General features: G+C 39.1%; 1 protein-coding gene across 5 annotated transcripts in view; it reads right to left on the bottom strand.

The window, feature by feature from the left end:
• The window catches only part of CASK (calcium/calmodulin dependent serine protein kinase), a 385638-nt gene that overhangs the window by 236372 nt on the left and 132974 nt on the right, over positions 1–16292 (bottom strand). For all 5 annotated transcript variants that reach the window (XM_068962176.1, XM_068962178.1, XM_068962179.1 and 2 more), the window contains exon 3: positions 4114–4219. In XM_068962176.1, the coding sequence (XP_068818277.1) occupies positions 4114–4219 (106 nt within the window). The remainder of the gene's footprint in view (positions 1–4113; positions 4220–16292) is intronic.

Raw genomic sequence — 16292 nt, 5'->3', positions numbered from 1 at the left:
CCATATAATTCAACATTGTGAAACTAAAACTAACCTGTTAAATCCACTGGAAACAATACTTTATCACTGTAGAGCAAGTCACCATCTTATAAGGTGAATGAACACTGATCTCTCATCTAGTTTTCATAATCTTATGAAGATTTTAAAAAGACTTGGTCAAAGTCACAGAATTAGTAAAAACGATGGAGGTGGGATACTAACCAAAGTTTTATGACACCAAGGGCCATCTTCTCTGTACTATACTGTCCCTTAGACCCCTTTGAAACAGATAGCAAATGTGAAATTTAGGGGAATTTTACAATTTTGCTTTCTGTGCTTGCTACTTTATAGTAAATGGCAAAATCTGTTGTCTAGTTTTCTTAGTGAATAAAAAAGTATGGACAGAAACAAATTTCTTGAATAAAGAATAAAATAAAAAAGAGAATTACAATATGTTAAAATTGGAAGGGACGTTAAAGCCCCTATGTAGTCCAAAATTAAAACCTCTTCTTCAGGACACCTGGATGGATCCAGGTTTAGCTTGAGCATTTCTAGTGAGGAATAGCAGACTCAGTGAAATAGCTGCTTCATTCATGGAATTAGTCTAATCATTAAAGAGGGCTTTCTTGCTTACAGGTGGAATCTACCTGCCACCTGTTGATTCTAGTTATAATTCCTCACCCTACACTGAATAATCACAGAATCCTCTTACACTTGATGATCTTTCAAAGCACTAAAGACATCCATTATGATCCAGTATGGTTTTATGATCTGGGGACTCTTTTTGCAGTAAAATAAAAATGAATAGATTCCTGGGTAACTAAATTTTTTTAGTCTTTTCAATAGCTCTTCCAGGCCAAATGGTCCTCAAAGTGGGGCTTAGGTATTTCTGGGAGTACTCAAAGCGTTTTCAGGGGACACACATATCAGGATATTTTTAAGTCATTTAAGCCAAATAGGAAAAGGAGTATGTCAGGGCTGTATACTGTCAGTCACCCTGCTTATTTAACTTATATGCAGAGTACATCGTGAGAATTGCTGGGCTGGAAGAAGCACAAGTGGGAATCAAGATTGCTGGGAGAAATATCAATAACCTCAGATATGCAGATGACACCACCCTTATGGCAGAAAGTAAAGAGGAACTAAAAACCCTCTTGATGAAAGTGAAAGAGGAGAGTGAAAAAGTTGGCTTAAAGCTCAACATTCAGAAAACGAAGATCATGGCATCTGGTCCCATCACTTCATGGCAAATAGATGGGGAAACAGTGGAAACAGTGTTTTTGGGGGCTCCCAAATCACTGCAGATGGTGATTGCAGCCATGAAATTAAAAGACGCTTACTCCTTGGAAGGAAAGTTATGACCAACTTAGATAGCATATTCAAAAGCAGAGACATTACTTTGCCAATAAAGGTCCGTCTAGTCAAGGCTATGGTTTTCCCTCTGGTTATGTATGGATGTGAGAGTTGGACTGTGAAGAAAGCTGAGTGCTGAAAAATTGATGTTTTTGAACTGTGGTGTTGGAGAAGACCCTTGAGAGTTCCTTGGACTGCAAGGAGATCCAACCAGTCCATCCTAAAGGAGACCAGTCCTGGGTGTTCATTGGAAGGACTGATGCTAAAGCTGAAACTCCAGTACTTTGGCCACCTCATGCGAAGAGTTGACTCACTGGAAAAGACTCTGATGCTGGGAGGGATTGGGGGCAGGAGGAGAAGGGGACGACAGAGGATGAGATGGCTGGATGGCATCACTGACTCGATGGATGTGAGTCTGAGTGAACTCCGGGAGATGGTGATGGACAGGGAGGCCTGGCGTGCTGCGATTCATGGGGTCACAAAGAGTTGTACACGACTGAGTGACTGAACTGAACTGAAGCCATAGCTACATTTGCCATGATTGGGTCTGTCTGAAAACAAGCCTGTGGTCTGCTGATTTTCCTTTTGTGTCTCCACTCAGAAGAACCCATCTCAAAGACCAACCATTTACCTGGGCTGAAAAACCTGCCTAACTTCAAAGAGACAATTAGGGAATGCAAAGCTTGTGATCTGTGAGAGCAAAACTGCTTTGGAAAGGACGGGGAGAGCCACCTTATTTCATCCAGGCAATATATTCACGGCAAAGCCTTATCTAGTTTAGAATTAGACATCAATAGTAAGATATCTGGCTGTCACAGTGATATCTATCAACACTTTAACTTTATTTGAAAAATGAAGTCTGATTTGTTCTTCTGAGAGAATGAGTTTGACGATGATGGCTAGCTCTGCCATTTCGGTCACAGAGCAGACATTTTCCATACATTGAATGAGCTAAAGGTATAGTGTCAGGGTTTTGAAGAGAATGCATTTTTTAAAAACATGCAATTGACTAAGAATTGCATCCTCACAATAAAAGTTTTTAATCAACTGAAAGCTATGTCTGGAAGCACATAGTTTTCAAACATCTTTTAGCAGGTTTGCCAACAAAAACTTTGCAGGCTGTGTCACTATGATGGAATTTCTAGGCTCTTTCCCACTCAGGCGATCCCATTCCGGAAGCATGCCAGTGTTTTGCTTATTAGGAACACTCTAGGGAGAATAGGCAATGTACTGATATAACACACTGGGGCTGGGGCTTGGTTCTGCATACCATACACTTCTACTTAATGAACCCAAAGCTTCCATCCAGGGCTTTTTAAAGCTGTTGCAACAACTAACTAAACTGCTGACATCTTTTTCACATAAGCAGTTACACCTAAATTCACAGTGATCTTGCACTTATATACGTGAATGAATGAGTTTATATTAATTGGTCTTAAATTTCACCTTCTTTGTTTTAGCTTCTTTGCTATGACCTTGTAAAATAGTTTAAAATTTGGTCTAGATATTCACTTGATTAGCTAGCTCCTGGAGAGGGCAGCTTCTGACAAAGCTTCCAGTGATCACCACCTCCAGGTCTTCACAACCTGGTGTAATCCTCTCCTGTTGGGTGTGGACTGGATCTAGTGAATTATTTCTAACCAATAGACTATGGCAGAAGTGGTAGTGTGTGATTTCAGAGAGAAGGTTACAAAACTGACTTCTGTCTGCTTCCTACTTTTGTGGTCTTGCTTGTTGACTGACCCTGATGAAGCCAGCTGCCACGGAACCACTCTAGGGAGAAACCCAGTGATGAGGAACCTAGGGAGGCCTTGGGCCAACAGCTCATGAGACACTCAGGCCCTCAGTCTGATAGCATACTTCCAACAACCATGTGAGTGAGCTTGGAAGCAGATCCATCCCCAACAGAGCCTTAAAATGACTTTGGCCCTGGAAAATCCCTGGATTACCACCTTGTGAGAGACCCTAATCAAAGTCACTGATTAAAATTTTGAATAGTATGCCACCCCATAAGGCTTGATGCAGTCTCTTTGGACATAATCATCCAACCAGCTATGAAACTACCCAATTGTACTACCCTTAGGCCACATTTCTCCATCTTACTGACAAAATTTTTGTGAGGATCATGTTGAGTGGCTTCCTCAAATCAAGACTTACTGTTATCTACAGAATATTCCTTGCCAATATGGTGATTGCATTAAAAGAGGAAGTCTGTTAGTACTTGTTTTTAGTTGCTTAGAGAGGCTTGCTCGGGGCTTCCCTCATGGCTCAGCTGGTAAAGAATCTGCTTGCAATGCAGCAGACCTGGGTTCAAACCCTGGGTCAGGAAGATCCCTTGGAGAAGGAAATGGCAACCCAGTCCAGTATTCTAATGCCCGGAGAATCCCATGGACAGAGGAGCCTGGCAGGTTACAGTCCGTGAGGACGCAAAGACCTGGACATGACTGAGCGACTTCACCACCATGGAGAGGCTTGCGACATGGAAGCCTCTACTCTCAACTCAATCCTTTTCACTAAGACTCCTGTAGTCAGAATAGTATCTTTGGGACCTCCTATTCTCCTCCGTTTTCCACTTCTCTAAAGTATGGTAAAAATGTGAGGTAACCAAACATGCCCTTAGCCACTGTGAACCTTACAGTGAGAGGTTCCTTTTATTCCTATCACTTCAGGTCGTTCTGAACAGATGTGTTCACAACTATTTTGAGATTTTAAAAGTGTCAGCATCATCTAAGATGAACATCGCCTAAAGCTAATGCTTAAGAAAATAAAATGCACACTCACAATTCAAAAACCATGTAAAGCATTCCATCTGAGCTATATGTCTCCAATAATTCTACAATGTGGGGATGTTTCAGCATATGACAGATACTGGCTTCTCGCTTTAGATCTGAAAAACAAGCACAGAACATCTTGTTAGGCAGAATTCAAAAGACAATTCGAGTGAATGATGAATGAATGGATGGGATCTATGGTAACATGAAGACTTCTCTAACTATAGAGATGAAATCCCCCATTCAAACAAAGCTTAACTTTTTGCCCTTTGACATCTTTGTCAATATAACTTTTTAATATTTTTGCCAGCTTAAATCAATATACAAGTCAGCTATTATTAAGAAATATAAATAACACAACTAAATACTTAACCCAAACTCTTGTAAACAGGTTTCAAAATGTATAACTCTTTCTTGATCAGCTAATAAACAACTCAATTTGCTGTCTTGAATTTTACTTTTCTGAGGTTTCCTTAAATTGCCTAAGGATATGATGTTTATTCCTTAGCCTAAAATCTAGCATTTATAGACACACATCAGGGAAGTTACATGAATAGAAGGCAAAAAACCCAAAACAAAACAGTAAACAGAAAAGGCACTACTCTCAATTTCAAAGTTAGAACTTACTTTACATCATCTATAAAATGTGTTGGATAATTCAAGACACTATCTTCACAATGTTATTTTGAAAAACAAATTCAGATAATGTAGGAAAGACTGCTGTGTAAGTTACACAATACTATTTGAAAAATAAAAGTGTTAATATCCTCATCGTCATGATCATCACCATCACACAAAAATAGTTTGGGCGTAAGTGTCACTAGTCATGTCTACATGGAACAAGATAATTAAAGCCTTCCTGTGTTAACAGTGCTGAGTTTCACCTGCTTGGAGAGGAATAAAATCCAATGTGACATTTTTATATCTGGAAGTAGAAGGGAGACAGGTAAAAGAACCAAGGTTAAGGATATACTGCACAAAGCAGAGAGATAACATTATCTCCTCTCTGGTTTGTTAACTCAACTTAGTCTTAGCAACAAGAGCAATGGCCACAGAAGGAAACTTAGAGGATTCATAGAAGGTATAAATAAGGAAAAGAAGTCAGTAAAGAATACAAAAGAGAAGCCACCAAAAAAGGAAGAATCAATAATACAATATTAAGAAACTCAAGAAAATGGGGAATTAAGGCATAAGTAGTAAGAGAAGGGAGCTTCCCTGGTGCTGCCTGCCAAGGCTGCAGATATGGGTTCGATCCCTAGGTTGGGAAGATCCCCTGGAGAAGGAAATGGCAACCTACTTCAATATTCTTGCCTGAGAAATCCCATGGACAGAGGAGCCTGGCAGACTACAGTCCATGGGGTTGCAAAGAGTCAGACACGAATTACTGACTAAACAAGAGCAAAACTTAAGAGAAGGCTGAGAAAAGGCTGTAAGAAAGATTCAACCAGGAAAAGGCCATAAATGTTCTGAGTAAGATCAAATTCCGTGGAAAGGTCAGATTCAAACTCAGGATGCAGACAATGATGATATAACAAATTTAGACTGATCACCTCTCTCACTGGTCTAAGTACTCAATATGATTATTGTCATTTAATGTCCCAACAAGCCTGCAAGATAAGTATTTTAGAGATGAGGAAACTGGGATTTTGAAACCTGTTCAGGATCACACAGCGATTACAAGGGGTTGGTTTTGAGCCCTGGCCTAACTCCAAAGTCAGTCCTTCCACGATGCCAGGCTGTGTTTAGACATGATCCTGGTAGTAGGAAAGGAATAGCAGGGTCAAAGAAAGTTTGATTTTTTTTTTTTTTAGTCTGTTTTTGCTGTTGTTTTAGAGAGAACACTGCATTTCTAACTGTCAGTGATGAAAATCCCTTAGGATCTGGAGTCAGAAAACTTGGTGCCGGTCCAGCCTCTGTCATTACTATTGCCGGCTGACTGCTAACCTCTACAAATGCTTTCCTTACGGCAAATGAAATGGGGATGGTGATATGACGCAGGACCTGCATGGTCTACAACTTCAGAGGGCAGTGGCAAGATTCTAATGAGAAAACAGATGGGAAAGGACTGTGTGGAGTGCAACAGTGTGGGGCTGAAGGGGTTAAGGTGGTTTGGTGTTCATTGTGGAGAAAGAGATGAGATACACATGAAACATGGCCTCTATCTCCAGGAGAGGACAGGTGTGAGTAAGGTGTGGCTTTTTGCGCTGCGGAGTCATAACTACGAGGAAGGCTTTTGACAAGTGCACTAGAGGACCAGGCTGAAGCCAGACAATATAAATCAGATGCCTGCAGACTTTTTTCTCTCCCTTTAAGATTATTCTGCCTTCTGATTCTATGAAAAGCTTAGGAGTTCTAGTACTGGTTTAATGTTTATCTCCAGCTTTTCATTTTATTAGAAGTGACCCTTTTCATCCCTTCTGCTTTCACCTTAGTTTCTCTTTCCACTTCTTTCTATTCTGATCAAAGTCTGATTCTATTCAATGCTCTGACATCAGAGTCAAGAAGTAAATGGAGTGTCTGCCACAACAAAAATGGGTTTTTTCTCCTGTTTTCCATTTACTTTAAATGTTGCCCCTTTCATGTAACTGCAATGTGTTTCAGCCTCTGTATTCAACATTTGACATGTGCCACACTTGTTATACTGAAAGATCATAGAAGAAACAGATGCTCTGAAGACCTCTCCATTTGATACACACGTCTCCTTTGGTATATGGCTGAAAATGCTTATGGTCTAGTCTCTTCTAATCCACCCTCAAAAATAAAGGCAGGTTTGCTGGGGACCCTGCCTTCAAAGATTAAAACACTTCAAATGTCACTGGACCTGTCAGTAAAGCATCTGCCTGCAATGTGGGAGACCTGGGTTCAGTTCCTGGGTTGGGAAGTTCCCCTGGAGAAGGAAATGGCAACCCACTCCAATATTCTTGCCTGGAGAATCCCATGGACAGAGGAGCCTGGCAGGCTACAGTTCATGGGACTGCAAGAGTCGGACATGACTTAGCGCTTATCTTCTGACATTTCAGGGACTAAAATCTAAACAATGATTGAGCAGAACAAAACTAACAACATAAAAACATATTGAAATTATAAGGGCAATGATACAAAATATGGCTTATATCTAGGATAACTAGGCACCATTTTCCATAATTCAAGTATCAATTAAATGGGTGTATTAAATAGCCTGAAAAGAAAAATCAGTTTACAAAACACAAATGCACCATCTATGCATTCAAGCTATAGATTCCAAGAAGCTAAAAATATCTGTTTAGATGTGAGTGTGAATTAAAGACTAACTGCTATTAATTCCTTGCTGATATAGCAAACTAAAAAAGAGTATTTTCCTACAAATCAGCTCATGAAGTAGAGTAGGAAGGAATTTGAAAGTAGGTGATAATAATATGATTTGAAATTGTAATTATCTGACTGCGCAGAGATACTAGCTTAGAACATTCCTTTGAGTGACCTGACCCAGGGTTACCATGGTGCTTTGAAGATCTACTTTATCTTTCATGACTGGGAACTCCTCCACTCTGCCTTGTATTTTTTCATTTTGCAGGGAAATTTTTAAAGATTTAAGGAAGAATCTACTTCTATGTTTAGTGTCCCTATATTTAATTATGTGCCTATATTTTATCAATTTATTTTCTTTTAAAAGGGGCCACTAGTAATATGGAAAGTGATATTTGATATTCTGACCAAAACTGGAGAAACACACTTAAACTGAATTAACCCACTATATGGCATAATAAGTTCAGGCTATCCAATAACAGTAGAACAACTATGTCCTCCTGGGTCTACTTTTCAGTCTGCCCCTCAAATAAGGGAGAGTTATTTAGGAAACCTGTTTCAGGTGGTTTGTTTTAAGAAGTATGAAAAGTATGTAGCATTCATTGTTATAATATTATTAATTGTTGTTGGAAAAGGAGAATTTTTCATACTACTTTTTAAAAGTCAGATGCTGCTTTCAGAGCCCCACGACTCTGCAGCAAGCTAATTTGACCATGGGTCAAAAATAAGTTGGGTATTTACCAATGTGACTGAAGAAAGGAACGCTCTCTGACATTCTTAGCACTGGAATGGCGATCTCATTCTCAATGTCTGAGCTTTAAAGGTCAAATTTAAGAGTTAGCCTTCTCAGAATCATTCAGTAAGGTTTTAGTTTAGCATCATCCAAAAGAAATACAATGCAAACTTCACACACAATTAAGATTTTTTCAGTGGCCACATTAAAAAGAAGGTGAAATTTAACATAGTCTATGATGCTTTTGAACTGTGGTGTTGGAGAAGACTCTTGAGAGTCCCTTGGACAAGGAGATCTAACCAGTCCATTCTGAAGGAGATCAGCCCTGGGATTTCTTTAGAAGGAATGATGCTAAAGATGAAACTCCAGTACTTTGGCTACCTCATGCGAAGAGTTGACTCACTGGAAAAGACTTTGATGTTGGGAGGGATTGGGGGCAGGAGGAGAAGGGGACGACAGAGGATGAAATGGCTGGATGGCATCACTGACTCGATGGATGTGAGTCTGAGTGAACTCCGGGAGTTGGTGATGGACAGGGAGGCCTGGCGTGCTGCGATTCATGGGGTCGCAAAGAGTCGGACACGACTGAGCGACTGAACTGAACTGAACTGATGCAATCCAATATATCCAAAGTATTATTGTTGCAACATATAGTCACATTAAAAAGTATTAATGAAATATGTTATATTCTCTTTGTGTACTAAGTCTTTAAGAGCCAGTGTATTTTATTCTTATAGGACATTGCAACTAGGAGCAGTCACATTTCAAGTGCTCAATAGCCGCATGTGGCTAGTGGCTAACAAACTGGAATGGTGCAGCTCTGGATAGATTGACTTAATTCTTATCCTCTCTCAACTGTGAGTTCGTCTGCATATCTTACACAGCCATTTGTAAAGTCATTCAGTCATTCCAAAAAGAATCTAAACTCAAACACATTAAAAAAAATTGAAGTATAGTTAATTTATGTTATGTTAGAGTCATACAGCAAAGCGATTCAGTTATACATATATGTATGTGTGTATATATATATATTTCTTTTCAGATTCTTTTCTATTATATGCTATTACAACATACTGAATATAGTTCCCTGTGCTATACAGTTGGTCCCTGTTATCTATTTTATATATAGTAGTGTGTATCTGCTAATCCCAAGCGCCTAATTTATCTCATCCCCCTGCACCCTGTTATCCCCTTTAGTAACCATAAATTTTTCTTCTATGTCTGTAAGTCTATTTCCAAACAGAAGTGAAGTTGCTCAGTCGTATCCGACTCTTTGCGACACCATAGACTGCAGCCTGCCAGGCTCCTCTGTTCATGGGATTTTCCAAACAGATGTGTTTTCAAAAAGCACTTCCACAGAAGGAAACGACAGCTTTTAGTAACCCAAATCCATCACTTACTGACTAAATCTGGAATTTCTTCACTATTGTTAATCAAACCCTTTACTGGTTTCAGTTCAGTTCAGTTGCTCAGTCATGTCCGACTCTTTGCAACCCCATGGACTGCAACATGCCAGGCTTCCCTGTCCATCACCAACTCCTGGAGTTTGCTCAAACTCATGTCCATCAAGTCGGCGATGCCATCCAACCATCTCATCCTCTCTCATCCCCTTCACTTTCTGCCTTCAATCTTTACTTGGTTAGTAGCTTTTAATTATTTTATCTTGTCAAATCTACGAAACACTCAAAAGGTAGTCAACATCTGCTGAATAGCAGCCCTGTGGACACTTCAAAATTTACTGAATGATCTTAGACCATCCAGTGCGGTATCTGGGATTTTTAAGTGTTCCTCCATAATTCCTCACTTAATAGTTATAATAACCCTGTGAGGTAAATACGTCTAGTTTCACTTTACAGAGGAAAAAACTGTGCAGTGAGATACTTAGGTTGTTGAGATCACAGAAGTAGCAATGGCTCCTGGAGCTACCTAGTTTTTATATGTTCCCTCAAGATCCAATCATATAACAGTTGTAACACTGATATGGTTAATCAACTATCAAGACTGCTACAGAACCAGCTTTATTTCAGCTGCACTGTCACCAGTGATGATCAGAAATTAGACACTGATTTTTAACTGACAAATACTTAAGTATTCTCACTTGTTTCCAAAGAATTTCCAGGTTGTGTTAGAAATTCAATAGTTAAAATTCAGAGCTGACCCAGGCTCCAACTGCACATAAAGAATGCTCTAATCTAGCCATAAAATAATTGGGACAAGGATTAATGTGTTCGTTTGAATCAATATTAATAACAAAATAACTAAATGAAAGTCATTATTGACTCAACATTTTTTCCTTGGCGAGCTGAAATTAATGATCATGTGGTATTTTAAGAAAAGGATCCAAGCAGAATCTTGGAAAGATTATAGCAGCCAAGTTAAATGCTGCTGCTGAGCTCCACCTTTATCTAATAACCAGTTTGAAGACTGAAGATCCCAGCTGCCTTTGGCAATAATATAGGTCAGGCTGGCTTTAATGAGGCCATCTTCCTATAAATCAAGAAAATTGACCTTCTCAACTAGAGGATGACCAGAGGCCTAGACAGGCCCCCATACCAACCTGAGTTAAGGGGAAACTCATTATTTCTTTGATCTTCTACACATTTTACTAGCACATTTTTATTATCTTTTTTCACATACAATGAGAAATGCAAGCAGCTTGTAATTTCTTTGAATTCTTGCCCATTTAATACAATCTTACAGCCTAATATCTCACCTGTTAGGTGCATGAAGAAAAGCAGCAGCATACCATTAATTGAGAATGTTTGACTAGTGCAAAATTTGTTCTTAAATAGGCAGATACATCAGTTAGAAATCAATATCAACTACACTGTTGTTTAGTCGCTAAGTTGTGTCCGAGTCTTTGAAACCCCATGCACTGTAGCCTGCCAGGCTCCTCTGTCCATGGGATTTCCCAGGCAAGAATACTGGAGTGGGTTGCCATTTCCTTTTCCACGGGATCTTCCTGACCCAAAGATCAAACCTGTGCCTCTTGCATTGGCAGGCGGATACTTTACCACTGAGCCACCAGGGAAGCCCCTTAACTATGTTAAGCATTTACAAATTAATGATTTTAGCAATATATTTCCCAAAGAATTTTGAGTTCTGAAAGTGTAATAAATATATTAAAGCATCCTGGCCAGTTGAATACCAAATTTAAACTAAATTCAACACTATATTTGAGGTATTATCAACAACTATCAGCAGTAAATTATAACAAAGCCAATTACTGTAAGGACTGCTGTCTCCCTTTGCATTCTTCATTAGGATGAGCTTGCTAAGTATCATTTATTTCTAGGGACTTGCATTTAAAACAACTCCAGGTCGTTCTTAATCAGTATTGAAGGACTATAATTCATTTAGCTTGTTAATTAGATATTAATAAAGATACAGGTCATCAGTTCAATGATCTTTATAATATTTATCTTCTGAGGTGTTAAAATGTTCTGAAAGAAGAGCATGTGCTTAAAAACTATATATAGAGCCAATGTTAGGTTCAAATGTAACTCTGAGTCATCTATTTAAGGAGTTACTCAACCATGAATTTGGTGAGGATCTGTTCTGAACTAATAAAAATAGAAAGATGTTAGTTACATGGATAAAGGAAAAAAGCAGAGGTGAATGAAATCCAAACAACATAAAGTTTCAGCATTAGAGCTTTTCTCAAATATATGAATGACCATGATTACAAATATTTTACACATGACAAAAGTAGAAATATAATGTTTTAACACCTTTAGAAGGTATAATTCCTCTGCTGCTTTTTATTTGGGGAAAATGTAAACCAAAAAAGCACACCCGTGGTGGATTCATGTCAATGTATGGCAAAACCAATACAGTATTGTAAAGTAAAATAAAGTAAAAATAAAAATTAAAAAAAAAAGGGAGAAAGATTGGGGCATTTTACTATTATAAAACCCAGACACTGGGGACTTCCCTGGCAATCCAGTGGTTAAAAAGTTCTCCTTCCAATGCAGGGGGTGCAGGTTTGGTGCCTGGTTGGGGAGCTAAGATACCACATGCCTCAGGGCCAAAAAACTGAAACATAAAACAGAAGCAATACTCTAACAAACTCAATAAAGACTTGAGGGGAAAAAAAAAAAAAACCCAGACATCTATTTCAAAATGGTACTCCTTTATGAAAGAAAGTTGGAGAAATATCAGTTTATGCTTCAATTACTTTTCAATATTAAAGTATTGAAAAATATGTTAGGAGCTAAAGGAACTTTGTGGGATGACAGAGTGTACTATATTTAAACTCATCATATATACATATTAGAACTCTTTGGACTGTACACTTAAATGGATTCATTTTATTTTGCATAAAGTTTTATTCAATAAAGTTTGAAAAAGAAAAGTGTATTGCAATAAGACAGGAATTCAACTAATAAGTATCAAGTAAAAAAATGTTCACATACCTTGTATTTTACATTTTCCTAATTATGCCATCTATATAGTTTTCCCCCATTATCTGAAAGTACAGTGTTTCTATGAAACCTCCTATAAGCCAAAATGGCATAAAAAGACGATGAAGTTACTTTTTTTCATAAAAGCAAAACCTATCTCCAGATTTTTTTTTTCAGTTAGTGAAAACTGGTACTAATGTAGGTCTTTTGTAAAAGCAAAGTGCTATGAAGTAAATTTTTTAAAAGTGGGAGATATGTGTATTTATGTTCTATTTTTATTTACTTCCAGCTGAGTTCAACAGGGATATGTGGTAGGAGATGTTGCCTCATGACCCACTCCTGCTATACCTCTTTCTTCCACGATGGGGCAAGCCCAGGAAATACTGCCAGCAGGAGCAAAATGCTCCCCAGGAAACAATTGACAGTGTATAATATACAAATAAAAGAATGACTGAGGCCGAAATTCTCCATGGCATAGTGAAATAACTATCATAGTTTTTAAAAATAACATGAGTTTCCTGTATCCAGCAGTTGGATACTTCTGTCAACAAATCTCATGATAGGGAAAAAGAAAACGTATTAGTGAAAAAATAAGTAACAATGAATGGCACTTATTTTGAAAAGGATCAAGAAAAACAACTAGCTAATTATTTTGATAAACAGCAGCTTGAAATAGGAGATTATGCATAACCCTGCAGACTCACAGCCACAACTGCCAAAATTAAATCTTTGTTTTGTTGGTGTACTGCCCAAATCCAGACTTATATAGATAGTTGCAAATGGCTAAGAGGTATGTGTAACTTAAATAGTTCACCTTTTATCTTTATTTAAAAAAAACTAATGAAACAGCTTCAAAGAACAGTAGTAGAATCAAGGACAGCAGCTAAATGTGGCAGAGAGGAGAGGATAGTTTTTGTACAGAGTGGAACTCTGGACTAGGGAAACAGGGAATTCTGAAAAGGCCATATTTCTCCTTGTTTTAATAAAATTTTAAGTAAACAGTATACTGCTTTGCCCTTAGAAGAAACTATCTTCATTTAATCCTCTCCACAAAACCAGGAGGCAGCACACTTAAGTATCTGAAAATGTGGCAGCTTTCTACATCGGCAATTTTTTAACTTATTTGTGGCCAGAAGCCATTTTCTACATCTGCTATAGTGATACAGATTTTGTAGAAAAAGAAGGAAAAAGCTCAAGGGATTGACCTAGATACTGATGCCCAAGGGCATGAGTTTGAGCAAACCCTGGGAGGACAGGGAAGCCTGGTGTGCTGTAGTCTATGGGGTTGTGATGAGTTGGACAGGACTTACAGACGGAACAACAACAACAAAGGATAAGATGATCATCTAACCCGTCTCAAGGTCACAAAAGCACAATAGTGCTCAATAGAGACTGGAAAGCTACAGAAACTAGTGCCTCCTTGTACACCTGCATAATGAGCACAATTTGAGGACAATCACTACTTAGATTAAAAAAAATAAGCATATACCTTATATTATTTTACAGCTTCCCTGGTAGCTCAGATGGTAAAGAATCTGCCTGCAGTGCAGGAGGCCTGGGTTCAATCCTTGGGTCGGGAAGATCCCCTGGAGAAGGGAATGGCAACCCACTCCAGTATTCTTGCCTGGAGAATCCCATGGACAGACCATGAGGTTGCAAACAGTTGGACACAACTGAGTAACTAACATTTTCATGTCATATTATTTTAGCTTCTACGCCAAACCTAGCACTTTGCTGTGTGAAATGCATGAAACTATCACAAAGTGTTTTTCTTCCTTTTTTGAAAAATTACAGAATGTTCTCTTGGGGACATTCCATGTGGTCCAATTTCTTGTTTCCTATCTTGATATCAAAATAATATGAATTGTTTACTTATTAGAGTATAATGTTTAACACATAAAATAGGTATACTTCATGCTCAGGGGTTTGCCTGTTTGTTGTGGGTTGAATGTCAGAATATGTATTTCCTTTCTCTTTAAAGAATGTACATTTATAGTCAACCAGTCTTTTTTCTTGACTTTTTTCTCTAGAGCTCCTTTGCCATTTCATCGGACTTGGAATGGGTAAAACATAAGTTTCCTTAAAAGTTGAGAGAGAAACAGAGGCTTCTGGCATCTGATTCTCATACAGTTTAGTGCAATCCCAGCGAGGCAGAGCCAGTGAAAACAAGGAAAGGAAGTTAGGTAGGGCCTTAATCCCTGTTCACTTAAGGCTCACTTGTGACCTAGGTTGTGTAGTGGTAAAGAACCCATCTGCCAATGCAGGAGATGCAAGAGACTGGGGTTTGATCCCTGGATCAGGAAGATCCCCTGGAGGAAGGCATAGCAACCCACTCCAATATTCTTGCCTGGAGAATCCCCATGGACAGAGGAGCCTAGCAGGCTATAGTCCATGGGGTAGCAAAACATCGGACACAACTGAGCACACACAACAAGTCTAATTCATGTCTTAGTAACATGGGAAACAAATACAAATAATACCTTACTCAGGTCATTCTGCTGCTGCTGCTGCCACTAAGTCACTTCAGTCATGTCCGACTCTGTGTGACCCCATAGACGGCAGCCCACCAGGCTCCCCTGTCCCTGGGATTCTCCAGGCAAGAACACTGGAGTGGGTTGCCATTTCCTTCTCCAATGCATGAAAGTGAAAAGTGAAAGTGAAGTCGCTCAGTCGTGTCCGACTCTTTGCGACCCCATGGACTGCAGCCTACCAGGCTCCTTGGCCCATGGGATTTTCCAGGCAAGTGTACTGGAGTGGGGTGCCATTGCCTTCTCTGTCAGGCCATTCTAGATAATAGCTTATTTCATATAAGTGACTTTTCCAGAAAGGGTGCCAACGTGTCCTAGTTTGCCCAGTTCTTTCCAGTTGTAGCACTGAAAGTTCTGTGTCCCAAGAACTTGCCCTCAGTCCCAGGCAAACTGGGATGTTGGCCACCTATTTCCTCAGATCTGGCACTTATCCTTTCAAATGCTAACACTCTTCTGCTTGGAGGCAGTTATGATATAATAGAGCAATAGATATGTAGTCAAAAGGCCTGTGTTTAAATCTTGGTGGCTGAGATGGTAAAGAATCTGCCTGTGATGTGGAAGACCCAGGTTTGATCCCTGGGTCAGGAAGATCTCCTGGAGAAGGGAATGGCTACTCACTCCAGTATTCTTGCCTGGAGAATCCCATGGACAGAGGAGCCAGGCAGGCTACAGCCCATGGAGTCGCAAAGAGTTGGACACGACTGACCAACTAACACTTACTTACTTTCCATCACTTAGATGTTATAACTCTGAACGTTGGTTTCATCATCTATAAAATGAAAAGACTAAGAGAATAGCTCCCATACTGGTTGTAGTTAGCCCTGGGTGACTGTGAAAGTGCTTGCCATGGGGCATGACACAGAGCATGTGCACCATAAGTTGTTTCCTTTCCCTTTGACCATTTTTGGTGGAAATAATTCTCTCTTCCCTTTACCAAATTTCAGTCAAACCAAGTTTGATGACAAGAAGTTGGCAACATGAACATCTAATAACTGAAACACACTACTATATAGTTCTAAACCTACTCTTACTTTTAAATTTTTCATCTACATTTTTTTGGGAAACCGCTTAAAACAGTTTATAAGGAACCAAATCTGAAGTTGACCAAAGAATTATTTGTGTGTGTGGGGCGGGTGGGGGGCAGGTAGTAAAAAGCAGGTACAGTTGAGTGTCTAATAATGAGGACACTGGTTTTTAAAAAAAGCAAAACAGAATCCACATAGCTGCGTATGTGTGGCCC

The sequence above is a fragment of the Capricornis sumatraensis genome, chromosome X (assembly GCF_032405125.1).
Source record: "Capricornis sumatraensis isolate serow.1 chromosome X, serow.2, whole genome shotgun sequence".
Classification (NCBI taxonomy): Eukaryota; Metazoa; Chordata; class Mammalia; order Artiodactyla; family Bovidae; genus Capricornis; species Capricornis sumatraensis.
Note: the sequence above shows the minus strand (reverse complement) of the source record. Positions and strands in the feature narration are given on the sequence as shown.